Source organism: Natrix helvetica, assembly GCF_964273705.1.
Source record: "Natrix helvetica genome assembly, chromosome: 1".
In the NCBI taxonomy this organism is placed as follows: domain Eukaryota; kingdom Metazoa; phylum Chordata; class Lepidosauria; order Squamata; family Natricidae; genus Natrix; species Natrix helvetica.
Genome location: NC_138548.1, coordinates 71,315,440 through 71,342,572, shown reverse-complemented (window position 1 = coordinate 71,342,572; position 27,133 = coordinate 71,315,440). Strand labels below are relative to the sequence as shown.

The 27,133-nt window shown below is 40.3% G+C and overlaps 1 protein-coding gene across 9 annotated transcripts in view; it reads left to right on the top strand.

The window, feature by feature from the left end:
• Positions 1-27,133, top strand: part of LTK (leukocyte receptor tyrosine kinase) — a 140,305-nt gene that overhangs the window by 77,031 nt on the left and 36,141 nt on the right. For all 9 annotated transcript variants that reach the window (XM_081935729.1, XM_081935727.1, XM_081935733.1 and 6 more), the window contains 6 exons: positions 8,878-8,972; positions 18,189-18,290; positions 21,829-22,006; positions 23,183-23,333; positions 24,502-24,633; positions 26,635-26,791. In XM_081935729.1, the coding sequence (XP_081791855.1) occupies positions 8,878-8,972; positions 18,189-18,290; positions 21,829-22,006; positions 23,183-23,333; positions 24,502-24,633; positions 26,635-26,791 (815 nt within the window). The remainder of the gene's footprint in view (positions 1-8,877; positions 8,973-18,188; positions 18,291-21,828; positions 22,007-23,182; positions 23,334-24,501; positions 24,634-26,634; positions 26,792-27,133) is intronic.

The window sequence follows — 27,133 nt, the reverse complement described above, 5'->3', positions numbered from 1 at the left end:
GGATTGAAGAAGTGGTGAGAAGGAGGGAGGGAGGGAGGGAGGGAGGGAGACAGACAGACAGACAGACAGACAGACAGACAGACAGACAGACACAGAGAAATACACACAGAGACACAATCCAAAATGGCATGTAATGCAGGCATGGGATCAGGGGTGGGTTCCTGCCAATTCTAACCTCTTCTATAGAAGAGGTTCCACAAATCTACATTGCCGTTTAGAACCGGTTCCAGCTCCCTCCCCCCGCCTGTCCGCACATCATCAAGATGAAGAGCGAGAGGAGGAATTCTGGGAGTTGAAGTCCACAAGTCTTAAAGCTGTCAAGTTTGAATACACCTGGGGGGTTTTTTCTAAAGGGTTAGGGGTGCAAGGGTCTTGTAACTTGACAACTTTAAGACTTGCGTGCTTCAAATTCCAGAGTTTCTGAGCCAACATTTTGGTTGCTAAGCAAGTGCGTTGTTAAGTGAGTTTCACCACATTTTACAAGTTGGCCATGCCCACCCAGTCACATGGCCGGCAAGCCAGTTCCACTCAGTCACATGGCCAGCAAGCCACTCCCACAAAGCAGGCCACACCTACAGAAGAGGTTCTAAAAAAATTAGGATGGGGTTTCAAGCATAGTATTCTGAAGAGAATTGAAAGGAAGTGGGGTTGAAGAAGGGCCAACAGTCTTTTACGTGCTTACATGAATCCTAGGATAGAAACTGCAAGACAAGACTGAGAAGGAAATCAAAGTGAAAGCTGTACTTGTCAACCAATTGTTATGGATTGACCATTGAGGAAGATAAACCTTTCAAGTTGCATACCTGACTCTTGGGGATTTCAATGGACACGTCGATGTAGTTTTCTAGGTAGCAGCATGGAAGGACCTTGTCATCACTTTCTTTAAATAAGCTACAAGTCTTATAAAAGTCTTCCTCATATAGAAAGCTCCTGGAATTCTTCTCTGTTCCCGTCCAAACTCTGAACATTTGAAGAAGTCCTGAATTCTGCTAACTGTTCCTGATGAATCTCTATCTGTAGAAATATATACACACCAAACATTTTCTGTGACCGTTGCAATCAACTGTTCTTTATGCTTATTCAATTCCTTTGAAAAAAGTTTGTATTACCACTATTGTAACTAATTGGAGATCATAGGTTGTGTGTGTGCGAGAGAGAATGCCATGGCACTATATATCCAACAAAGTGCAACCCTATTGTAATAATTATTGTCCTACTGATAAAAGTAGTGAAGGAAAGTGTTGCCATAGCAACATGGCCTACTCTGTGTTTTTCCTGCTGCTGTGCTGATTGGATATATAATGTTGTTGCTAGAAGCAAAATGTTGTCATTGTTCACTTATTCAGTGAGAAAGAAAAGAGTAACATATCTTTTGCAAAGGATGTTATCTCCCACTGTTCACAAATCTCTAAATTTATTTCCTTTTTGGAGCCTATACTGCAAAGGTACATAACTTTTTCATGTTCAAAATCCTCACTTGGTCTTCCAGGTAAGGAAAATGATGAAGTAGATTTCTCCAAAAGACCAGAGACACAGAGGTGACAATTGACAGGCTAGCAAAAAGTTCAGACTGATGGAAATTCTCCAGATAAGAAGATGAGAGATTACCCATTTGTGGTCTGGATAGTTACTCCATACAAGGTAGCCACAGTATAGGGGTTATCCTGTGGGTCTAGGCACTGGGAAATGAGGAAACAATCATGCTTTCAACTATGGCAGGGCCTTTAAGGTCACCACATTTTCTAATCATCCTTGGATTTATAATTGTTTTGCAGCTAAAAGTGATCTTCCAAACAAGTTTGAAAAGCTATCTAATGAAAAAAAATTCATTCCCAAATAAAAGAAGAGCTAACCAGCAGTTTAAAGAATGTAAGGTATATAAAATAAGTGGCTAAAAGCTAAATAATAATTTAAGAAAGTTTTAAATAGATTAATGGACTGGATAAATTTGGAATATTGGGACATTTGTTAAGATCTTTTAAAAAATTGTGGAAACAAGCCAGTATCTCCATGGGAACACGAATTGCTTAATCTATCAGAAAAGAGATCATTGGCTGAAAATAAAAAAAAACAAAGCAATATCTCTCCCTGAGACTTCATAAATATACAGATGGACCACCTAATGCCGCAAAATTTCAGGCAAGAAAAATGACAAGCAAAGATATGACACTGGAGACATTTCAAAGGATTCTTGAAGAATTAGGAGATAAACTTATAACTAATTTGACAGAAATAATTTCTGCACCTGTAAGTGTATTTTTGAGGAAAAAATAAAGAACAATTGAACAATGTAACAGATAACCAACAGCCAACAGAGAACCATCTGATGTACAAGCATGATTTCGTAAAGAAAAAACACATGGTCATATGATCATATTGCCAATCTACATTGGAGGATGGAAAAAGCAAAGGAAGACCTCTGCATGTGCTTCATTGACTACACAAAAGCCTTCAACTATGTTGACCATGACAAACTTTGGAACTGCCTGAAAGAATTGGGAATATCACCGCACTACATCCAACTCATCCAGTTATTCTATTCTGATCAGGCAGGTATTGTTAAGAACAGAATATGGAGACACAAAATGGTTCAGAATTGGAAAAGGCACTCAGCAAGGTTGCATCCTGTCACCTACACTATTCAACATGCACGCAGAAATAGTTATGAGAAATGCTCATGTGGAGGAGTCTACCACTGGGGTTAAAACCAGTAGTAGGAATATCAACAACCTCCTATGTGCGGATGATACAATATTGCTGACTGAAAGCAAGGAGGATCTGGAGTGGCTAATCCTGAAAGTCAAAGATGAAAGTGAAAAATTTGGGCTGCACTTTTAACATCAAGAAAACAAAGATAATGTCAACTGCAGGGAAGACACAGGTCAGAGTGCAGATCAACAATGAGACCATAGAAACAGTAAGGGAATTCATCTTCCTGTGCTCTAAAATCAACCAAAGTAATGACTGCAGCCCTCAGATCAGAAGAACCTGGAAGAACTGCAATGTCTGGCATGAATAACATCTGGAAAATCACAACCAAATGAAGAGTAGTTAATACAATAATTTTTCCAATTGCTATTTATGGCTGTGAAACTTGGACTCTGAAACAGGCAGATAGAGAAGGGTGGATGCTTTTGAACTGTGGTGCTGAAGGCAACTATTACACAACCCATGACTGCAAAAATAATTAACAAATAAGTCCTAGACCACTGATGGCTAACCTTTTTGCCATTGCATGCCAAAACCAGAGGAAGCACGGGGGAAAGGGTCGTGCAAGGGGGTGCCCACACCTATAATTCTATGTGCGTGACCCCCTCTGTGCTTATATGCACACGGCCCCGCCCACCCCCTGCTTTTGGCGCACGATGGACCTGTTTTTTTACCTCCCCAGGCTCCAGAAGCTTTCTAGGAGCCTGGGGAGTGTGAAAACAGCTTCCCCTGAAGGCCCTCCGGAGGGAGAAAAACGGCCCAACGCGCAAACTAGAAGTGTGTTCCCGAAATGTCAGTTTGCGCCTTGGGTTATTTTTCACCCTCCGGAGGCTTTCCTGAAAGGCAAAAAATGGCCGAAAATAAAGGCCAAAGTCAGCTGGCTGACAGGGCAACGCCTCGTGTGCCCTAACAAATGGCTCCGCGTGCCATAGGTTCGCCATCGTGGTCCTAGACTGAACCTCACTTGAAGCCAAGACTGTCATACATTGTTCATGTCATGAAAGCTGACTCACTCGAAAAGTCAATCATGCTGGGAGTGATCATCAGAAAAAGGAGAAACAGCTGTCCTAGTACCTGCTGGCAGGACACTATAAAGGATGACACTGGGATGACCATGGCAGATCTGAAGGAGGCAGTGATTGACAGAGGGGTTTGGAAAGTGATGATCCATTGAATGGCTGAGGGTCAGACACAACTGAATGGCTGATGATGATGATGACAACAGATAATAATATGGAAGAATGTATGGATAGATAAAGAGGATATACAAATTCTAACTGATGGAGAAATATTGGAAAATAAAGAAATTATAAGATAGAGATGATAGAGTGGAAATACGAATGACAGATCAAAAGATGCAAAAGGGCTCGAGCAAAAATTTATTTTGGATTTACAAAAGAGATTTTCTAAAACCTCAAAAATGTTTGAGATGCAAGAAGTAAAGTCTGAATGGGGATTCAACCATAGAACAGCAACTTTATGAATTAAAGGTTAAGATTGTTAGAAGTAACTTACACACACACACACACACACACACACACACACACATCAAAAGGAATATAAATTTGACTTGTTTGACCAGGGATAAAATAAGAAACACTTTTGTAGAATTCTGGAAACCTTTTATGGGCTTTTAGCTGACACTGGACAGAAATGAAAATGAGTTTTGGATATGTAAATCAACAAGGAACACCTTGTTATGAGAGGTGAACTACATATGTAATTTCACAGGAGGTTGGAGATTATTAATTTGTCTGTACTTGTTGCGAGGAAAATTGATAAGTGCTTCTTTAAATATTCTTCTTTTCAATCTTTTTTCTTTTCTTTCTTGCACTTTGTACTGCTTTTCTTTCCGTTCTTTTCTTTTATAATACAATACAATACAATAGCAGAGTTGGAAGGGACTTTGGAAGTCTTCTAGTCCAACCCCCTGCCTAGGCAGGAAACCCTATACCGTTCCAGACAAATGGCTATTCAACATCTTCTTAAAGACTTCCAGTGTTGGGGCATTCACAACTTCTGGAGGCAAGCTGTTCCACTGATTAATTGTTCTAACTGTCAGGAAATTTCTCCTCAGTTCTAAGTTGCTTCTCTCCTTGATTAGTTTCCACCCATTGCTTCTTGTTCTGCCCTCAGGTGCCTTGGAGAATAGTTTGACTCCCTCTTCTTTGTGGCAACCCCTGAGATATTGGAACACTGCTATCATGTCTCCCCTAGTCCTTCTTTCTCTTAAGCTAGACATACCCAGTTCCTGCAACCGTTCTTCATATGTTTTAGTCTCCAGTCCCCTAATCATCTTTGTTGCTCTTCTCTGCACTCTTTCTAGAGTCTCCACATCTTTTTTACATCGTGGTGACCAAAACTGAATGCAGTATTCCAAGTGTGGCCTTACCAAGGCATTATAAAGTGGTATTAACACTTCATGTGATCCTGATTCTATCCCTCTGTTGATGCAGCCTAGAACTGTGTTGACTTTTTTGGCAGCTGCTGCACACTGCTGGCTCATATTTAAATGGTTGTCCACTAGGACTCCAAGATCCCTTTCACAGTTACTACTGTTGAGCAAGGTACCACCTATACTGTACCTGTGCATTTCGTTTTTGTTGCCTAAATGTAGAACCTTACTCTTTTCATCATTGAATTTCATTTTATTAGATAGTGCCCAATGTTCAAGTTTGTCAAGATCCTTCTGTATCTTTAGCCTATCTTCTGGAGTGTTGGCTATTCCTGCCAGCTTGGTGTCATCTGCAAATTTGATGAGTTCCCCATTTATTCCCTCATCCAAATCACTGATGAAGATGTTGAAAAGTACTGGGCCCAAAACAGAGCCTTGGGGTACTCCACTGCATACCTCCCTCCATGCAGATGCAGTTCCATTGAGGACTACACGTTGAGTGCAGTTGGTCAGCCAGTTACGAATCCATCTGGTGGTGATGCTGTCCAACCCACATTCTTCTACTTTATCTAGTAGTAGGTTATGGTCTACCTTATCAAATGCCTTACTGAAGTCCAAGTAAACTATATTGACGTCATTCCTCTGGTCCACTAATTTTGTAACTTTGTCAAAGAATGCAATAAGATTAGTCTGGCATGATCTGTTTTTGACAAACCCATGTTGGCTTTTGGCTATTACTTTGTTTGCTTCTAGTTGTTCGCAAATTCGTTGCTTGATTATCTTTTCCAGAATCTTTCCTGGTATTGAGGTCAGGCTGATAGGTCTGTAGTTTCCTGGATCTGTTTTTTTCCCCTTTTTTGAAGATGGGAACCACATTAGCTCTTTTCCAGTCCTCTGGTAGTTCCCCGGTCCTCCAGGATCTCTGAAAGATATAGTTCAGTGGTTCTGAGATCTCGTCTGCCAGTTCCTTCAGAACCCTGGGGTGTAATCCATCCAGTCCTAGTGATTTGAACTTGTCTAGGGTAGACAGGTGCTACCTTACCATTTTCTTCCCTATTTCAACTTGTGTTCCTAATCTGATTTTTGTGGTGCTGTTTTTGATAGGTTGGACTGTTTTATCCCTTTTTATAAAGACAGATGCAAAACATGAGTTAAATACATCTACTTCCTCTGCTTGGTTGGGTGGCCTGTAGTATAGACCTAGGGCAATGTCATTTCCACCCCAACCTTTAATATTGACCCAATATTTTCTTCTCCTCTCACTTTGCATTATCTTTTTAAAAAACAAAAAAGACCCACTTGGCCTTTGAGAACATACTGGGAATTATGCCCCAAAATATTATTGAGGGATCCAAGACAAAAATAAAATAAAATAAGGTAATTTGATTTAAATCTATTTAGAAAATAATGTTCACTTTCTAGTCATTTATATCATTTCTCATTTATGCTTCTTTAAACGTTACAGTTTAGAAACAATAATCTCACTGAAGCTGCCTGCCGTTACAGTATTGGAGTTTAAGGTGTGCACTTTAGCTCTCCTGCATTGTTGCAGCAGGACTGAGCCCATAATATAGAAAAGTAGAAATTTCAAAATTACTCTCATAGAAGGTTACTCCAAAGAGAGAGAGAGAGAGAGAGTATATAGAGTATATAAAAATAAGTGCATTTTTACAGAGCACAAGATAGACTGTAACTGGCTTTGTAAGATGACTGATGCCCCAGTTTAGATTTAAGAGTTTCAAAAAGAAGATTTTTCAAAGCAAATCATTGTATTCATGCACAGATAAAAAGGCTTAACATTAACTGAGTTAGCAGTACTCAGGCAAAGCAAATTAAAGGATTTTAACCCAATCCTGAATTACAAACTTCTCTATCCCAATACAAAATAAACTCTAGAAACAGATACTTCTTCTATTCTACTAATCATCTAGAAATTTCCTGCTTCTGGAACCCCACTATAAATAGGTGCTCGAGAAGAATAGCCTCATCTCTTTCTGCCCTAGTGTTGACTTTCTTGTTTCTCTCTATTCCCCAAGATATGTACTGCAATCACCCTATACAGAAAGAGATGGTTTGCAGGATTTGACCCCGTACATGACATAGTCCAGAACACTTCTGAATCCATGTTAATTAAAACTCATAAGTCACGTAATTGTTATTTAACTTGGACAGCTGGGATGCCAGGCTTGGAGGCCTGCCTTTCATAGCACAAATGGACTCAAAAGAAAGCTGCTTTTTATGTGGAAAACTTGGCTTTATAGCCATAGCAGCTAAATACGTCCCCTGATTGGGCACACTCTTGTTTAATATTTAAGAGGATACACCAGCTGGGAATTCTAAGATATGCAATCCACACAGATTGCAATTCACATCAGCTTCCATCATCATCATCATCATCATCATCATCATCATCATCATCATCATTATTATATACTTTATTCAATAAACATGAAACTCAGCCAACTGAACATTCAAAAATGCATTACAAATACCTTTGACTGGTGCTAATAGTTGACTGGTTTGCTGCCAGTGTCCTAGGTATCAACCAAATACCTTCTTAAAATATAAGATGTTCCGAGTATTATTATTATTATTATTATTATTATTATTATTATTATTATTATTATTATTATTATTATTATTATTATTATTAAATTGTATCACAGCAGCCAGTTGTTTCGCCAGATTTGGCATTGATTACTAGTCGGGCCTCACCCAGGGGCCTAGGACGCCATAACGTATTTTCGGAATATACGTGCAGATCCAAGCAGTGCAGCTTTTTGCATTTGACTGATGGTGATTTTGTCAAGTTTTAACTGTTTTAAATGTAATTCCAGTGCTTTTGGAATAGCACCCAGTGTGCCGATTACCACTGGAATTACCACTGCTGGTTTGTGCCATAATAGTTGAATTTCAATTTTTAGGTCCTGGTATTTCGCGATTTTTTCATGTTCCTTCTCGTTGACCCTGCTATCACCTGGTTTTGCGATGTCTATGATTGTAACCTTATTTTTCTCAACCAGTGTGATGTTTGGTGTGTTATGTGCCAGTATTTTGTCTGTTTGTATACGAAAATTCCATAGGATCTTGATCATCTGATTTTCGGTGACTTTTTCAGGCTTATGTTCCCACCAGTTTGTTGTTGTTTTAATATTATAATTTTTGCACAAATGCCAGTGGATCATTTGTGCTACTGAATTGTGCCGCAATTTATAATCAGTCTGGGTGATTTTTTTACAGCAGCTGAGTATGTGGTCAACAGTTTCATCAACTTCTTTGCAAAGTCTGCATTTGGCATCATCAGAGGATTTTTCGATTTTGGCCTTAATGGCATTTGTTCTGATAGCTTGTTCTTGAGCAGCCAGGATGATGATGATGATTATTATTACTGTTGTTGTTGTTGTTGTTAAATTTTATTGGCTGTCCAGTTTACCATAGTGTAACTCTGGGCAGCTTACAATCATAAAATACATTTTAAGATTTTAGTCCTTAAAATGCCACATGACTCTTAATTGGTTCTGTTGTAACAAGCAATTTTGGGAGGTTTATTTCAAAAACTCGATATATTTGTTTTCATGGAACTATGAAATGTGCTAACGTAAGGAGCACCATTATTATTATTTTCAAACAGTATCGCAGATTTACAGCTCCCGTTTTAATTAGCATCCTTTTTGAAATTGCTCATTTTCATGTTTATTCATTGACTTCTATTCTATAGATTTTTTTTTTAATATCTCTTTTTTGTTCTCCTAATATGTTTTGTTAAAAAAAAGCTTTCATCTGGAGCTCCTCGCTAATTGGGGTTGGAATTCACAAGCTGATATTGCTGTGGACAACATAACTTTTGGTCTGGACTGCTTCTCTAATGGTGAGTTATTTCTAATTAAGGAAGTGCTATGCTCTGAGAGTATAAAAGCAAGCAATTATTACTTCTACGTACAATTTTCCCCCCATAAGCCTTTTCTAAATCTAACATATGTGGAATGTCTTTAGAAATAATTGCACCAATAAAGCAAATTAAATCGCAACCCAGGTTTTTTTCCCCTTGAAATCAGAAGGCCTCTTCTGTGATAATATTTTAATTAGCCAAATAATGTATATTCATAGTCCATAGCTAGTGCATACCAACATTATGCCACTGAAATATGGTAGCAATCTATTAAATGTCTGTGGAGATTCCCAGTCATCCAAGCCATGGTTGTCCCAAAGGTGCTTTTTCAAAAGTCAACTGCTTTCTAGTTTTTCCTTGAAGACGTTTCACTTCTCAGAACTGAAGGAACTTCTTGGATGAGAAGCAAAACATCTTCAAAGAAAAACAAAATCCAGTTCCCTTTTGAAAAAGCACCCTTGGGACAATTTATCAAATTATAATTTGGTAGAAAATGTCTGTGTTACTGTCAGATAGGTTTAAAAGTGGAAAAAGGGAAGATAAATCCCCCATACCAAGAAAAACGGGCTCGAAATCCCTAACCCCACTCGAGACATCTCTGCTGCCTTACTGCTTTACTTCTTGATTCTTCTGCATTTAAAACCTGCCGAAATCTCCACCCTGTGTTTGCACTGCACAAGAAGCTGAACTTTGAACCAAGGAAATACTGTAAAAGTTACTCTGTGAGGTGGGCACGATCTTCAATTCTTCCCAACCTTTGGAACCTGTTCCAACTAGCCGGCCTGGCTTAACTAGAACCTTCTAACCTCCCTGGCAATTTTAATATTTTAATATTTTAAACGTAAATTTTGGGGTTTTTAAATTGTTTTAACTGTTTTAATTTATTGCTATTTATTTTAACCTAGTGGCTCTCACTTGTATTTGACTGTTAAATATTGATGTCACCTCCTCCATGCCACACTTGTATTTTTGATTTAAGTGTACGTCGCCCCGAGTCCCTTTGCGGAGAGGGGGCGACTGATAAATCAAAACAAACAAACAAACAAACAAACAAACAAATAAATAAATAAATAAATAAATTTATCCCCTCTTCTTGTGCCCGAAGCAACTCATCACCAGCTGCTGCATCTTCTTTGATAGAGTAGCTTTGATAACCCATAATCATGTTTGATTGGGTTCTCCTCCCCCGCTTTTTTTTCACAGTGAAAGAAAAAATAGAGGAATGGAATATAAGCAGGTTGTTGGGTTTTAAATTTTTTTACATAATAAGTTACATTATAAACATACAAAAAACAAGTTAGAAAATTAAGGGAAAGAAGGGGAGGGAGGGAGGGAGGGAGGGAGGGAGAGAGAGAGAGAGAGAGAGAGAAAGAGAAAGAGAGAGAGAGAGAAACTATGATCTCCAAGTATTTTACAAAATACAGGGAAAAAAATACAACATTTTACTTTACATTTCATAACATTTCAATTCAATTCATCCACTGTGGGAATTAGTATGTTTTCCCATCTATGTGCATATAAGATTCTCACCGCTGTCAAGATATACAATAACAAAGTTCCAAATTTTATTTCACGTTCTTCGTCCATCAAATCTAAATGAATAACTTCTGGTTGCAATTTTATATTTAATTTAAGAATCCTGTGAATTAAAGTAAAAATCTGGTCCCAGTATTTCTTTGTCACAAATCTACCAGAGATGATAAAAAATACTCTCTTAGCAGTTGAATTTCCAATTACATTTAAAACTCCTATATACATTTTTGACAATTTTTCAGATGTTAAATACCAACAATGCATCATCTTATTTTTAAAAAAATTCAAATTATTATTCAGTGAAATTTCAGTCCTTTAGTCCACCTGTAATTCCACTGCACAATCATTATATTATCACCAAAATTCTTTACCCATTGGATCATACAATGTTTAACATATTAATTTTCCAAATTCAGTGTTGACAACAGTTTATAAATCTATATAAATCATATAAATGTCCATCATTGGCACACAACACAATTTTAAACTCGGTTTTTGTACTCCAAAACAGCTACAAATATTTTCCTTTATTAATGTCAAATATGCCTTTCCAATTCCAATCCTTCTTTCAACTTACTCCCACATAACACCTCTCCTGCGCGAGCTGCACTGGCTACCTGTGGCTTTTCGGGTGCGTTTCAAGGTGTTGACTATCACCTTTAAAGCGCTCCATGGCACAGGACCTAGCTATCTGCGGGATCGCATCCTGCCCCACACATCCCTGCGACCAATTCGCTCTCACAGGGAGAGACTCCTCCGGGTGCCGTCCACTAAGCCATGCCAGCGGGCGGCGCCCAGGTGTAGGGCCTTCTCTGTGATGGGCCCGACCCTCTGGAATGACCTCCCCCCCGACATCAGAACTACCACCGATCTCCGCTCCTTCCGCAAGAAACTCAAGACCCACCTGTTCCAATTAGCTGGCCTGGCCCAATCGTAGTTTTAATCTTCAATCCTCCTGGCCGGTATTTTAAATTTTGGGGGGTAGACTTTTTAAGCTGTTTTTTAAACTTTTACTATTATGGTACAGACTCTATATTTAATTTGTTTTTAAGGGGCTTCTAATATTATTTATTGTGTATATTTTAGCTTCTGTCTGTACACCGCCCCGAGTCCCTTCGGGGAGAGGGGGCAGTCTATAAATTTAATAAAATAAATAAATAAATAAATAACTTCAAATTGAGTTCTCCTTGAGTAGGACATCATATCTCACTATAGATTCACCCCAACTGGCATACATCAGATTAGAAAAGGATGTTGTACAAGTAAGGCAGGAGTTCCGGTTCCGGCGGCGGCGGCGACGGGCAGCTCTTTGCCCGCTCCGGCTCCCCGGTGGGCTTCCCCACTCCTTGGGGGGCACAGGACACCCCGCAGAGGGGTCCTGCCGGAGGGGCGGCATCGCGGAGGACTCCTGCAGCGGCAGTAGCCGGCGGGAGCTCTCGCGCGCGCCCAAGGCACCGGGGAGCAAGCTCGGAGGGCGCTTCGCGTTCCTACACCTTGCGCCTCGCTATAAGCCGACTGGAGAATGCTACAATTGAAGGAAGCAGCTGCGGTGCGGTGAGGTTGCTTCTCTCTTCATCCCTTACTTTGCATGAAGATTTACTCAGCTTTTAAAACTTTAAAATAACTTTCGGAGCATTTTAGAGGTGCAGCTGGAGGGAGGGGGGTTTCCCCCCCCCTTGGACTAGCGGCGAGAAACAATTTTGCTCTCAGCCCCCGGGGAAGGAGGAGGGGGGAGAGCCAACGAATGAAGCCTCACTTAGGCTGAGATGATTTTCTTTTCAATTTAATCCTACATATTACAATGATTTGAGGTCTTTTGGAACTTTTTAAAACTTCGTTACGCCTCTGTGCCCAAAACTGGCAGGGCAAGATGGCACACTTCCGTTGTCTTTATGAACTCTGAAACCTGACTCCACCTTTAAAACTCAGGCTTCCGGTCTTTGTCTCCGTGTCTCCCAGAGGAATCTCTTGTGGATTGGTATTTTTTCAACCTTCTAGGGGAAATTTTCTATCTATTGCCAGACTTATTGGAGAGACTCTCTTCTGCCTGGTTCTTCTGCTCCCGGATTCACCTGGCTACCCTTCTTTTCTAACTGCTTACTTCATATTTGGACTGAACTTCTAACGTTATAAAGGATGGCATCTAAAAGACCCCCTCCTGGAAAACCTGGCTTTGCCACTTCTGCTCCAACATCCGCAACATCCAGTCCAGCCACACAGTCAAAGATAACAGAATTGATGCAACATAAGACTACAGAGATGGACTTTCAACAAATGCTTCAACAAATTCTACAGGGCCAGGAGGAAATCAAGAAACAGCTAAGGGAAATGAAAGATGAAATTAAAGAAAATCAAGCCCAAATATATAAGAACTCACAAAGACTGAATCTTGTGGAAAGGGGGGTGGAGGAGGTGAGGGGGGGGTGGAAGCTGTGCAGAAAGGGAACAAAGATCTTGACATCCAACAGATGAAATTAGAATTTGAGAGAATGTCCTATTATCTTAGATTTCAAAATGTTATAGAAGAAGATGGGGAAAATATAAGGGACATCATGACAAACATTCTGGCTGACTACACACACAAAGAAAAACAACAGATGGGGTGGGATATAGACCTGGTTTATAGAGTGAACTCAGCTTACGCTAGAACACACAATGTACCCAGGGAGGTTCACATTAAATTCCTTAGAAAAAGCACAAGAGATGAGATTCTGGGTGTACAAAGGGGGCAAGCATTGACATACCATGATATGGAGATAACCATTCTGAAGCAGATCCCTAAGAAGATTAGAGAAAAAAGGAAGAATTATTCGCAATTAGCGAATAAATTATACCAGAAAGGGGTGTGGTTTAGATGGTTGATGCCTGAAGGTATGCTGATATTCTGGGAGGAGACAAGAATCAGAATTAATTCACCCATAGAGGCGCAGGCCTTTATGGAAAAAAATAAAACACTCCTAGAGAAACCACCAGACACCACAACGGACACGCAGGACACGGGAGGGGCCAGAGCTCTGCCAGTGGAGGGAGATGGGGCAATAGCAAGAAGACTCAGATCACAGAAATAAATAAGAAAATCATATTATTATAAATTGACCGAAAGTGAAAATGGAATTATATTAGGATTTTATATTGAATTGTTTAATTTGATTGAATTTAATAATAGAACTAATATGCTGATTGTAATCAATTATATACTAATGCATTATATATAAATGTATACTATGGGTATGGAGGGAGGGGTGCCTCTCACATTTTGCAACTGCCAAAATTTGTATACCTGTCCATTTACCCTTTTCCCTATAAATTTTGAAAAACCAATAAAATTTTATTATAAAAAAAAAAAAAAAAGTAAGGCAGCATGTTTCTTTTTAAAATACCAGAATATGTCAATAAGATAATATTTTTTAAAACATTCAGGTTCACTGATGCTCCCTGAATTTCTATAAGCTGTATTGTTTTCCTTCAGAGAAGAAGGCCGTTTGTTCATCTCTTCTAATTCAATTACATTTTGGAGAAACCCAGCAGCTTTCTGTAATAAAATTACATCCTTCTTTGCCAAGAGAGACTTTGGAGATCCCTGACAGTTCCAATTAATTAATCAGGCAAAGAGTCTGAAGTCTGAAGTTTTGCAGGAGGGAAGTGGGAGGAAGAGGAAGGAAGGAAGGAAACAGAGCTGGAAGAAAGCTTAATTTTCTTTTTGCTAAGATGGAAGTATTCATTTCCCTCATGCGTTCCAGCTATTTAATTCATCTCCTTTCATTACAGAAAATGTTTTGTAGTTTGTATGAATCATAGGAGTGGCTGAGGAGTTGAATGATATTTCACTGCTACAGCTTGTGAAAATGCAGTTTTGATTAGCTGGCCCTCTTCTTCCTTGATAATGAATGCTTTTTCTATTGCTTAGTGTAGTTCCCTGATTAACAGTCTGGACCCAGAATCTGTTGATTGCCTTGGTTGCTACTTCCCACTTCAGCTTATAATACTTCTATATTACTAACTCTTTATTTTATAAGCTTTGCTGCTGAAAATCTCCTCTGTGGGAGTTGTGCATGAGAGGTAAGCACAGAGGTGGTGGTATTCAGTGGGTTCTGACCAGTTCTGGAGAACCAGTAACAGAAATTTTGAGTAGTTTGGAGAATTGGTAAATACCACCTCTGACTGCCCCCATCCCCATCTATTCTGTGCCTCCCGAGTCCCAACTGATCGTGAGGGAATGGGGATTTTACAGTAACCTTTCCCTGGAGTGAGGAGGTAATGGAGATTTTACAGGATCCTTCCCCTGCCATGCCCACCAAGTCATGCCTACCAAGCCATGCCACGCCCACCAAGCCACAGAACAGGTAGTAAAAAATTTTGAAACCAACCACTGGGTAAGAAGGTGCTACAATTAGACTTAATTTCCTCTTAATTTCTTCTGTTAACAGATGCCATTCTGTTAACATCAAGTCAGCCTTGTTGTGCCCTAGATAGCCACTGCACAGGTTACCACCAATGCTTTCTTTTCTGAGACTAGCAACCCATATTGATCTGAAACCAATTTGGAGAGAAGCATCCTTATCTCTTTCCAGAAGCATCCGTATTTTGACACAGATAGTTTTCACCTTGATGGTAGGATTTTACCTTGCTTGAATCTATCTACTGATAGCTTGTATAAAAGTGAAATGTGATATGGCCCACCTCCAGCAATTTCAAAAATGTAATCAGGTAAGGTCATAAGCAGGTCATAAGCAGAACCATCCTTTGATCTAATCCATAAGATGTTGTGTTAATGCAGTGGAACACAGTACTACTTGACATTTAATATAATTGTTGAATAATAACAGTAAATTAAAAGTAACAATGATGAAGAGTAAGTGGGAATTTGGCTATATAGAGGCAAGGGAGGTAAATTGTGAAAAGAAGTGTCGGTAAAGCTTTATCAAATTTTCTGTTACTGTTCAAACTGGAAAAAAAAAAAGAAGCTATGCCTTGCTGTGTGCATGAAATAATTAGTTTATAGAAGCCAGTCATATTTGAATTGGCCTTCAAATTCAAGAGTCTAGACTCTTTAAAAAATTGCAGACAGAACTCTCCTCCAATGATACAAATTATATGTAATGAAAGGCACTAACATCATGCATTGATATCCTGAGCAGCTCAAAGTTTGACTCAGCCTTCCTGAGCACTATGAAGCAGTATATAAATGCTATTGCTATTGCTTTAGAACTGACTATAGAATCTTAGAAATTTTAGAATTCAACAATTATCAGTGAGTCTAGGAACACGGTTGCTTTATTACTGAGATAGTGAGAAAACCCTTACAATTTGAATTTTGTTCAGAAAAGGAGGAAAAGTTATTTAAACATGGAGAACTGCCTGAGGACAATTGGTTTGAGCTATTGCTCCATTAAAGACTGGAGCAAGCATACAAACCAAGGCAATAGTCCAAAGAATGATTTACAACAGTTACTACGTTGATTTGTCTCTCTGGGTGTCAGCAGCTGTGCTGGAAATATTTCATGATTTTTAGCATCTTAAAAATAATAACTGAAGGCCAAGGAGTTCAATAACTGTGCTCAGTTATAAGTACCACTATTTGGCTTTTCTTTAATCTCCATAGTTTATTTTACATTAATTTCATTTTTATCACGGCTGTGACACAACAATTGTCCAGCGCAAGTCAGTTCCATTGTCATCCACTGAGTATTCACAAACTAAATAACACTACATGAGAAATCCTGCCTCTTTAGTTCCACTACCTCCTAGCCTGTATCTATAATGGACTTTTTTGGACATGCAAAAAGAGGCAATTGTGGAGGCATTTCATACAATCCTTCCTACTGATCTTTGCTCTTACTCTAGAAAAAAAAAGATAAAAGAGCCCCTGTGAATTTTACTCCCCTAGTTATTGCTGACTATAAGGGGTGATGCTCATCTCCATTTCATTGCTGTCTGAAGATGTTTCTGTGGTGTTATGGCCACCGTGATGATGTGGAGTGTTGTTATCTTCACACTGAACTGATACCTATTTATCTACTTGCATTTGCCTGCTTTCAAACTGCTAGGTTGGAGCTAGGACAAGCTCATTCCGTCATTTGGAGCTCAGATCTCAAATCTGGGCTGCCAGCTTTCCAGCCGATAAACCCAGCATCTTAATCACTGAGCCATCTTGCCACCTTTTAATTATCATCTGCTGACAGTTGTTTCCAGTATCCTTGTTCCAGCATGATACTTGGGAAATTTTCTAGGCCTCACCAGAGAAATTGTTTATAGCTTTCTCTGGCAAGGAGAAGAGAGGGGAAAGTTAATTATTTCTGACAGGGTTCAGCATCTGTCAAGAACAAAAATGCTTTATATAGTACAAAATTTCAGATAACTAACACGAGGGGCTAAAAGGTTGCCCTATGGTTTCTGTCCTTATAATACTGCAATAGATTACACCCAATAAATTGGGAGAAACAAATGTTAAGTATATTGTATTAGGGATTTTCATCCAGAGTTACCACCATAAGTAGAATTTATGTTCTACTTATGTAGATGATGCCCCAACTATTTCTGTAGCTAATCTCTTCCTCCACCCCAAAATACATACAAAGAATTTAAAAACCTTATGTTTTTAACCAATGATCAATGCTCATTACAGTGGGACATTATTATTAATAGTAAAACTGCACTTATCAATCTCTTTGTGCATTTTGTTTTCATTATCATTATCATATGTTCAGTTGGTAATTGCCCAAAACATGTACACATCTTAAGACTTGCACATCTGAATTTAGGGTTATTAAATCAGCTTCTTATAGTGCTGCATCCTACCTCAGGTCGGCGGCCCACGGGCCAGATGTGTCACGCACACGCCACGCCAACCTGGCTCCGCAAAGGCAAAAAACATCACAATACATCACAATATGTCATGTGACATGATTGAGTTTGACATCCATGATCTATGCTATTTGTTTTATTAAGGCTTCTGTACTAATGTTCAGGCATTGACGGTTTTCCTGGGAAAACATAATGTGGTAGTTTTCAGTGCTTTCCATTACATTGCTGTATGAATTTATTTTATTCGCATCACTGCAGATGCCATTACAACTGTTTCAGACTTCACTCTGTGACTGTGGTTGCTACTGGTAAAAGACCTGCTTTCTATATGACAGACGGTTATTTACTGGCAAAATTAGGTTACCAAATGACAGCATTGTTCTTGGGGAGACAAGGCAATTTTTTTTCCAGTTCAGTAACAATTCTTGCTACTACATATAAATCATCTCAATATTTTAGAGAGAATAGAATCAATATTTTGCTAAGCCAAATGCAGAAAATTGCTGTGGGCTTGCAGTGAGGAGGAAGAGAGGCAAAACCAGCATTTCAATCTAAACGGGGTTCATACAAACAGGAGAAAATGCAAAATGATCTGTGTTTCATATTAATCCATGTTAATTATTAGTTTCAGAATTTGGACAGCTATAGAGATGGAAAGAAATGATTTTGCTGTGTCATTTTTTCAGGTTGCCTAGTTCCACTTGTACAAGATGAACATGTTTTAAATATTTATTTCTGAAGTTTTACAAATAGAATTTCTTAATTTTAGGCAAAAGAAATTCTGCACCTGATTTTTTTTTTCCAAATCCAAACCTTTTCTTCTGTCATTTCATTTCACTCATTCGCAAATTCTGGCAGGAAGAAAACAAAGCCACACTGATGGAGAACAGCACTACTCATTGACAATTGATAGATTGGATGAGCGTCTTTTTAATCCTTTGGAAGAACCTCTTCTTTTAGGTGACTATTACTGTCTATCCACTTGTAGTATTCATTTATAACTAATTTATTGCTAAGATTTTTTCCTAGCAGTGGTGGGTTTCAAAATTTTTTAGAACCTCTTCTGTAGGTGTGGCCTGCTTTGTGGGAGTGGCTTGTCAGCCATGTGACTGGGTGGGCGTGACCAACTTGTAAAATGTGGTGAAACTCACTTAACAGCGCTCTTGCTTAGCAACCAAAATGTTGGCTCAGAAACTCTGGCATTTGAAGGACGCAAGTCTTAAAGCTGTCAAGTTACAAGACCCTTGCACCCCTAACCCTTTAGAAAAAAACCCCAAGGGTGTTCAAACTTGACAGCTTTAAGACTTGTAGACTTCAACTCCCAGAATTCCTCCTCTCACTCTTCATCTTGATGATGCGCGGACGGCTGGGGGGGAGGGAGCTGGAACCAGATCTAAACGGCACTGTAGATTTGTGGAACCTCTTCTATAGAAGAGGTTAGAACTGGCAGGAGCCCAGCCCGGTCTCATAGTGAAGTTATTATTCTCATAATGCTAAATCCGGCATAATTGCTGACATAATGCTAAATCTAGGCATCGGAAGTAAAACAGCTTTTGAACAACATTGCAGTTATAGAAAGCTACAGGAACTATTTAGATCCTTCAGGGCAGAAAGAACAGGATAATTCTTAGATTAACATTTTTTTAATTTTCAACCATATTTCCTGCATTTCCTTATTTCCTTGGCGTAAGTAGTCTTGTGGGTAATACATGGGTAGAATTGTGAAGAATAGGCCTACTGTAATTCTAATTCAGCCCTAGAATGTATTACGTTTTGTACTGGAGCAATAATGTTATGATTTTTTTTTTACAAATGTGAAGAGTAGACCATTTTCAGGAGTCTGACTGTGGTCCCTGAATTAAGACCACAATACAAGGCAAAAAAGTTAAATATTCCTGCCTGAGTTTCAGTCTGGTTCAAAGCTCCCATACCCCTCTGTTGTTTTCTTTTCCAAACTTATTGACCAACATGAACTGAACTATGTCATGTTTGAATCAATGGTTATTACTTACATTTTTATATAGATGCCTTAATTTTGTTAAAAAGAAGTGGTATGAAATCCAGTTTGTTATAGATGTATTATAGATGCATCCTCCCAATGTAAGGGTGAGCTCTTATACCAGTCGCTACCATTTCGCTCCGCTCACTTCTCTCACACACATGCCAGCCACACATTGCTGGCGCATGCGCAGTTGACTAAATATTGTTCTGCGCAGGCGCAGAAACATGGCAACAACGGCAAAAGAGACCAGGGAACCGGTTCAGGGGTGTGCAATTCCACTACTGGTTCAGCCGAACCAGGCTGAATCGGGAGCAACCCATCTCTATCCCAATGAGATGGTTACTAAAACACAAATATTTCTCAAAGTAGTTCCAGTTCAAGGGTTCCTTGTTTTGATTCAAAAATAATCAATGTATGCAATATTTTGTTTTTCAGTTATTATGATGAAACTAGCAAAGTAGAAATTGACATAACTTTTTAGGATTCCACTGCATTTCAGGTTTTTTTATTTGGATTGGATTGGATTGGATTTATTAGATTTATATGCCGCCCTTCTCCCAAGGACTCAGGGCGGCATACAGCATTAAAAAACACATAGTACAAAAGTTAAAAGGAAATTAGAAACAGTCCAAAAAACAAACCCAATTTATATAACACTCACATTTTAAAAATTAAATAAAATTAACAGGCCAGGCTGGCTTGCTGGAAAAGCCAACTTTTTAGGGCACGTCGGAAGGACCGGAGGTCAGGGATTATGTGAAGCTCCGGGGGCAGCTCATTCCAGAGGGAAGACGCTCCCACAGAGAAGGCTCTCCCCCTGGGGGTCACCAGCCGACACTGTCTGGCCGACGGCACCCTGAGGAGGCCAACTCTGTGGGATCGTACTGGACGGTGGGAGGCTATTGGTGGCAGTAGGTGGTCTCGCAGGTACCCTGGCCTTAAGCCATGGAGTGCTTTAAAGGTCATAATTAGTACCTTGAATCGCACCCGGAAGACAACCAGTAACCAGTGCAGGCCGCCTAAAAGGGGTGTAACATGGGAGCACCTAGGTACCCCCATGACAACCCGCGCGGCCGTATTCTGGACCAGCTGAAGCCTCCGGGTGCTCTTCAAGGGCAGCCCCATGTAGAGAGCGTTGCAGTAGTCCAGGCGAGAAAGGACAAGGGCATGAGTGACTGTGCACAGAGCATCCCGATCCAGGAAGGGGCGCAACTGACGTACCAGGCGAACCTGGTAAAAGGCCCCCCTGGTCACGGCCGTCAGATGTTCTTCTAAACTAAGCCGCGTATGCAGGAGGACTCCCAGATTGCGATCATGTTCAACAAAGCTGCTACCATAAAGTCACTTTTACTGATTGTTTTTTTTTTCATTTAGCTTAGGTTGGGATCAAACTATGATCAAAACATACGTTTGATTTTTAACCAGTTTCCACATCAGCAGATTCAGAACCTTACATGATAATCAGGCTTGTCTCATCCAATGCCCTCTTAAGGTAGCCATGCTGGCTAAAATTTCATTGGAAAAGGAGTCAAAAATAAAAGAGAGCTTTAAATGGAGCAAGAAAGGAAGCAATTCTGATCTGAAGCTCTCCACAACCTTCAGTGCTGCTCAGGGGCGGGTTGCTGCCGCCATTACTGCCGGTTCAACGGTGCGCATTTACAACTGAAAAGATCTGTGCATGCGCAAAACATTAGAAAAGGGAAAAATTACATTTCTGGAGTGAAAATTGTTCTGCGCATGTGCAGAACCGAAAATCAAGATGGCACCGCCTTCAGAGAACTGGTTTAGGGGCGTGGCAGGTTCCAGCGACCCAGGCCGCCAATTTACTACCGGGTCAGCCGAACTGGTCCAAACTGGTAGGAACCCACCTCTGGTGCTGCTTCATTGCCATAAGTGACAGAGCCGTTAAAACCACTGAAAGGCTATATCTTGTGATCTGATAGCTGCTGAAAACCTTTGGGTAGGAGAAAGTAGAGTTGCACAATCAAGCATGTGGTTTATTAGAAAGGCAATTGTACAGTGAAAGGTACAGTAACGCATAAAGATGCAGACAACTGTGTCACTGAGATAGTTAATGCTAGAAATGCAAAATTATTACTAAAACATCCCCCAGAGGGGAAATGAATTAGTAGGAAGTGTGTGTGTATATACATACATACTGTAAAAAAAACCTTTATACAGTAGTAAAAAATACTTTTTCAGACAAAACTCTACAAAACACACACGCGCACGCACACACACACACACACACACACACACAGACGTGTCCGAGTATGTGTCTGTGTGTTTTGTAGAGTTTTAACATTGTACGCCACCCAGAACTCCCCTGTTATAAGATGGCCCAATAAATTTAGCAAACAAGCAACTAGTGAGAAATCAAAAGCTGGATCTGCCGGAACAATAATGCTTTTTTTCTTGTTATTATGTGTGAATATGGTGTGGGAAAGAAAGTGAAGTTGACATGCTAGTCACAGCTCTGAATGTTTTTTCTAACAGGAGAAACACCTATTAATCTCTGGTGGTTTACAGCCTGTGGAGCTAGTGGGCCTCAAGGACCGACGCAAGCACAGTGCGATAGTGCTTACCACAACACCAATGTGTCCGTGACTGTGGAAAAAGAGGGACATCTGCGAGGGGTACAAATCTGGAAAGTGCCAGCGTCAAACCGATATACGTGAGTATCAATGTGATGAGGTGAAGGAATAAGAATACAAGTAGCCCTCGACTTAACAACAGTTTGTTTAGACAACCATTCAAAGTTACAACGGCACTGAAAAAGTAACTTGTGATCATTTTCACAGTTGTGACCTTTGCAGCATCCCCACGGATGGAAGCTTGAAAACTGGTTCATATTTATGAAGGTTAAAGTGTCCCAAGGTTGTGCGATCCCCTTTTGCGACCTTCTGACAAGCAAAGTCAATGGGGTAGCCAGATTCACTTAACAACCGGGTTATTAAGTTAGTGACTGCAGGGTTTCACATAACAACTGAGGCAAGAAAAATTGTAAAATAGGTTGAAATGTAACAAATGTCTCACTTAATGACAGAAATTTTGTGTTCAGTTATGGTCACAAGTCAAGGATGACTGACTGTTTATGTATTAACTTTTAAGCTGAGACATCTAATGGCACCTCCCATGAATCTAATCAATATGAGCAGTGGTCCAAGATTTTCTGAGAGTTGTAGTCCGGATATATTTGGAATAGTGGCGAAATGGACAGCAAACAAATTTAATAAATAATTATAAGAATTCCCACCCTCAACCTGCTCATTTCAATACATTAGCCATGTAATATTTTCATTAAGACAGGGCATCGTTTTTATTCCTACTTTACATATGTTGCATTTTCTATCAGTGTACTTTTTAAAAATATATAAAATCTGTAATGTAGGAATGAAAGATTTTAAAGGTGTTACATAATAAAGAATGAGGAAGGAAAGAGAAGAAGAGGACAAGTAGCAGTGGGACATAAAACTAGTGAAGAATGAACTGTTGAGAAACCGAAAGAGCAGATCACTGTGGAGAAAGTCTATGCAGTTACTAAGGGTCAACAACCTTAATGGCATATAATCCATCAATCACATTAAAGATGGGCTGGATGTTTGTTTGTTTGTTCATTATTTTGTTAAATTTATTTGCCGCCTATCTTACCGTGGAGCTACTCTAGGCTTCTACAATTCTACAATTAAGATTGTAAAAAATGAAAAGGCCTGTAAAAGTAAATAAAATAATAGAACAATAAAATTAACAATGACAAAGGAACAGAATGAGAATATATCAATATGATAACACCTCGGAGCCTCATTTTGAGCCATGGAGTTTCTTCCTAACTGCGGTTACTCTTCTCCAGGATTTCAGCCTACGGAGCAGCTGGAGGGAAGGGAGCCAAGAACCACAACAAACGGTCCCATGGGATTTTTATCTCAGCTAACTTCCAACTGGAAAAAGATGAGCTCCTCTACATGTTGGTGGGGCAACAAGGGGAAGATGCCTGCCTAAGGGTGAGGCCTACACACTTTCCACTCCAAGCACTTGGTGCACTTTGAGATTGTGACAAAAAGTTGATTGGGATATTTCATGAGTCAGTCTTCTCAATAATGATAGCTCCAAAATAAGAAATAGTACACAAAGGATTGCAAAGAAGAGTTGTTGTTGGGGATTTTTTGGCTTAGCTTGAAGTTCTGTCATTCTTTTTTGTTGAGTTTCCAATCAACGTCTTCTTTGTTGAACCCATAGACTGTTTTGAAATCTAATATTGATCAGCTCTGAATGTATTTTAAACAATTGTAGCTGATACATTTGAGGGGGGGGGGAATCTCTCAAAAGAGAGAAAATGTTAAAAGTGGCATTTTTGCCTAATGTGAAGAATAAGTGAACCCAATGTGTGTTCAGGATTTTTTAAAAAGTGCATATTCTCTGCAGTAGTAAGTACATGCAATCATAATTCATTGATCACAAATATTGAAGCAGATTAATATTATTTTGGAATAGTGGTCCCTAACCCCTGAGTTGTTCGAAACTGGGCCCTGGAAGCGGCAGGCAAGCATGCGCATGCATCCCCACTTGCACAAGCAGCAGGCGAGCGTGTGTGCATGTACTCCATTTGCATGAGTGGCGGTTTGTACGCCCACTGCTCACGCAAGTGGAGCTACGCGCGTGCACTTGTTGCCTGGGCAGAACTATCCCCTCTCCCCCCACTCCCCCCAGTCAGCAAAGCCGGAAAGGTTGGGGAAACTCTGCTTTAGAAGAATTCAGATTGCTATAATTAACATGTTGGATCAGTTCTGATTTAACCTGGGTTCAGGTTCATAGACAGTCACTGAAGCTCAATGGTTGATTTGGATCAGGTGGCACGCTCAGTCTCCCAGCTACATTCACAAGTAATTCCTAGCACTTTAACTCCAGTCTGGGATTTCCCCCACTTTATTCTCATTAGCTGCAGATGTCTGCCATAGGTTCACATCTGTAGTTAATCATTGCTCAGCATTGCATTGTGATACAACAACAAAAAAATGGCTTCCAGAACTATTTCATTGAGCTCCTGGAATAAGGCAAAATCTAAATATATCAACCAACTAAATCAAAGATTCAAGGAGAAATGTTTTCTGTGTACTTAAATAAAAATGTTCTTCAGATTTTCATTTTTTTTCCTCCCCTCTGCTCTTTCAGATCAACTATCACACTAAACAGATTTGCCTGGGGGAATCCTCAGAAATTGAAGAAGAATACAAAAAAGCGAAGGGACTGACTGAATGGGCTGGAGGAGGGGGCGGGGGTGGAGGAGCCACCTATGTATTTCGAGTAAGTATTCATGATCTCTTGCAAGACGTTACTAAGGTCCGCTAGCAATTATTTAGCAATAGCTAGCTATAGTTAGCATTATTTAAGGGCCAATTGAAACAGCTTCCCATCTGGAGACTATTTAACCATAGTGGTGCAAACATGATGAAGCTCTAGGCAATGGAGAGCGTCATTGCAATGGGGGATATCAAAATGTTCATTGCTGAAATGCTTAGCAGCTGATAAATGATATGGCCCCAGATTGAAACCTCCACCATGCAGTCCTAAAACAGCCCAAGACAATTTGAACTATGAATGACCCCTGAGTTAACATTGCAGCCTTTCCTGCCCTTTTCCTTTTTTGTCCTTCTCTTCTGAATCATTTTGAATGGTTACCATTGCTGTTCAAAAGAATAGAGTTAATTGGTAGCATATCAGCTTCATTGGCAAGGTTTCCTTCAAAGATTTCTGGGGTGGTTGGCTGAAAATGCTGAGAAATCTTCAGTATGGAACTCCCAAATGTGCTTTTTTTTCCCAAGAGGCAACTGTACTGTCTTGTTTTTCTTTGAAGACATTTCATTTCTCATCCAAGAAGCTTCTTCAGCTCTGATTGGAGGATGGGGAACAGAAGGATTTATACTCCTTGCAGACAACTGGCCATTTGCATTCTTTTAGCAAGTCATTGAGGCCACCTGGAGGCTTTTTTGTGTCGTCAGGGTCACCTGAGTGGTGCAAATGGGTGTGGAGCCTTCTTGGAACTGTTGAAAGGACCTCAAAGAAAAACCAGAAAGTCCAGTTGCCTCTTGGGGGGGAAAGAAGCACCTTTGGGACAACTGTGAACTGGATAACTGAGATTTTCCATAGTTGTTCAGTATGGAACTTGTTAGAGTTCTTCACACAGAGAGAATATTTTAAGCCAAATCAGACAATTGTTGGTCCCGCAACAGCTGAAAGGCCATCGCTTTTCCTAGCCCAGTGATGGCGAACCTATGGCACGCGTGCCACAGGTGACACACGGAGCCATTTGTCAGGGCACGCGAGGCTTCCCTGAAGCCTTCGGAACGCTTAAAACGCTTAAACTTCCGGTTTGCTCGGAGGGTCGTTTTAAACGCTCCGAAGGTGTCAGGGAAGCCTCCGGACCGTCCCTGAAGCCTTCAGAATGCTTAAAACGACCCTCCGAGCAAACCGGAAGTCACTTCCGGTTTGCTCGGAGGGTCATTTTAAGCGTTCCGAAGGCTTCAGGGAAGCCTCCAGATGGTCCCTGAAGCTTCTGGAGGGCCTCTGGAGGGGGCAGGGGGGCTCTTTTCGCCCTCCCCAGGTTCCTATAAAGCCTCTGGAGCCTGGGGAGGGTGAAAAAAGCATGTAAAAATAGGGGGGTCACACCTGTTGTGTGCGCATGCGCACTGGGGGGGTCGCGCATTGCATTATGGGTGCGGCACACCCGCACACGACCTGCACACGAACCCCCCCCCTGCGCTCCCCCCACTTGTGGCACGCGAGCCAAAAAAGGTTCGCCATCGCTGTCCTAGCCCTTCCGAAACTTTGTTCTAGAAAGCTTGAATGGAAAGCTTGATGAGCCACGGTAGCGCAGTGGTTAGAGTGCAGTACTGCAGGCTACTTCTGCTGACTGCCAGCTGACTGCAATTTGGCAATTCAAATCTCACCAGGCTCAAGCCTTCCATCCTTCTGAAGTGGGTAAAATGAGGACTTAGATTGTTGGGGGAAATAGGCTGACTCTGTAAACCACTTAGAGAGGGCTGTACAAGCACTGTAAAGCAATATATAAGTCTAAGTGCTATTTCTATTGAAATTACGTGACTTGGCCCTCCTAAGATGATTCAAGAGTTACTGGCAACACTGCTTGCCTCTCGGGCCAAAGAATGTCAGCTATTCCAGTCTTTAGTTTTTATTCCTGTTTGGGGTTTTGTTTTGCTTGGTGCTTGACTTTGAACCTTCAATGTTTCCTTAATGTTTCCTTGTGTTTGTGTGTGTGTGTATGTGTGTGTGTGATTTCTTGAGCAGCAGAAGGATGGAGCTTTTGAACCTTTGCTTGTTGCGGCAGGGGGTGGAGGAAAGGCTTATCTGAAGGCGCAGGAGAGCGCCCTGGACGATGCGTTCTTGGAACAATATGTGAACAGCTCGGCAATACCTGGGGTCAATGGGAGAACTGGAGCAGCAGGTGAGGATCTGCTCTTGATAAGGGGCCAGCAGCTGGGTAAACAACATCTGTTGAAATTAAATAAAGCGAAGATACTTCACAGGAAATGAATTAGCATGACACTTATATACTGTATGCTAATTTTACATTTGTAGATGCAAACTTAGGCCAGTTAGAACTTATTGTCGCCTTGGGGGCCTCCCTTGAAACTTAAAGGAATACAAAGACAACAGACTGAATGTTAAGCATTTGAAGTATGCTGTATTAAGGCTAAGATTTATTGTGGGGTACAATATGTGCAACTACATGCATGCCGAATCAATATTTTTCATAACCTGAAAGCTTTTGCAAGAATAGGCATGC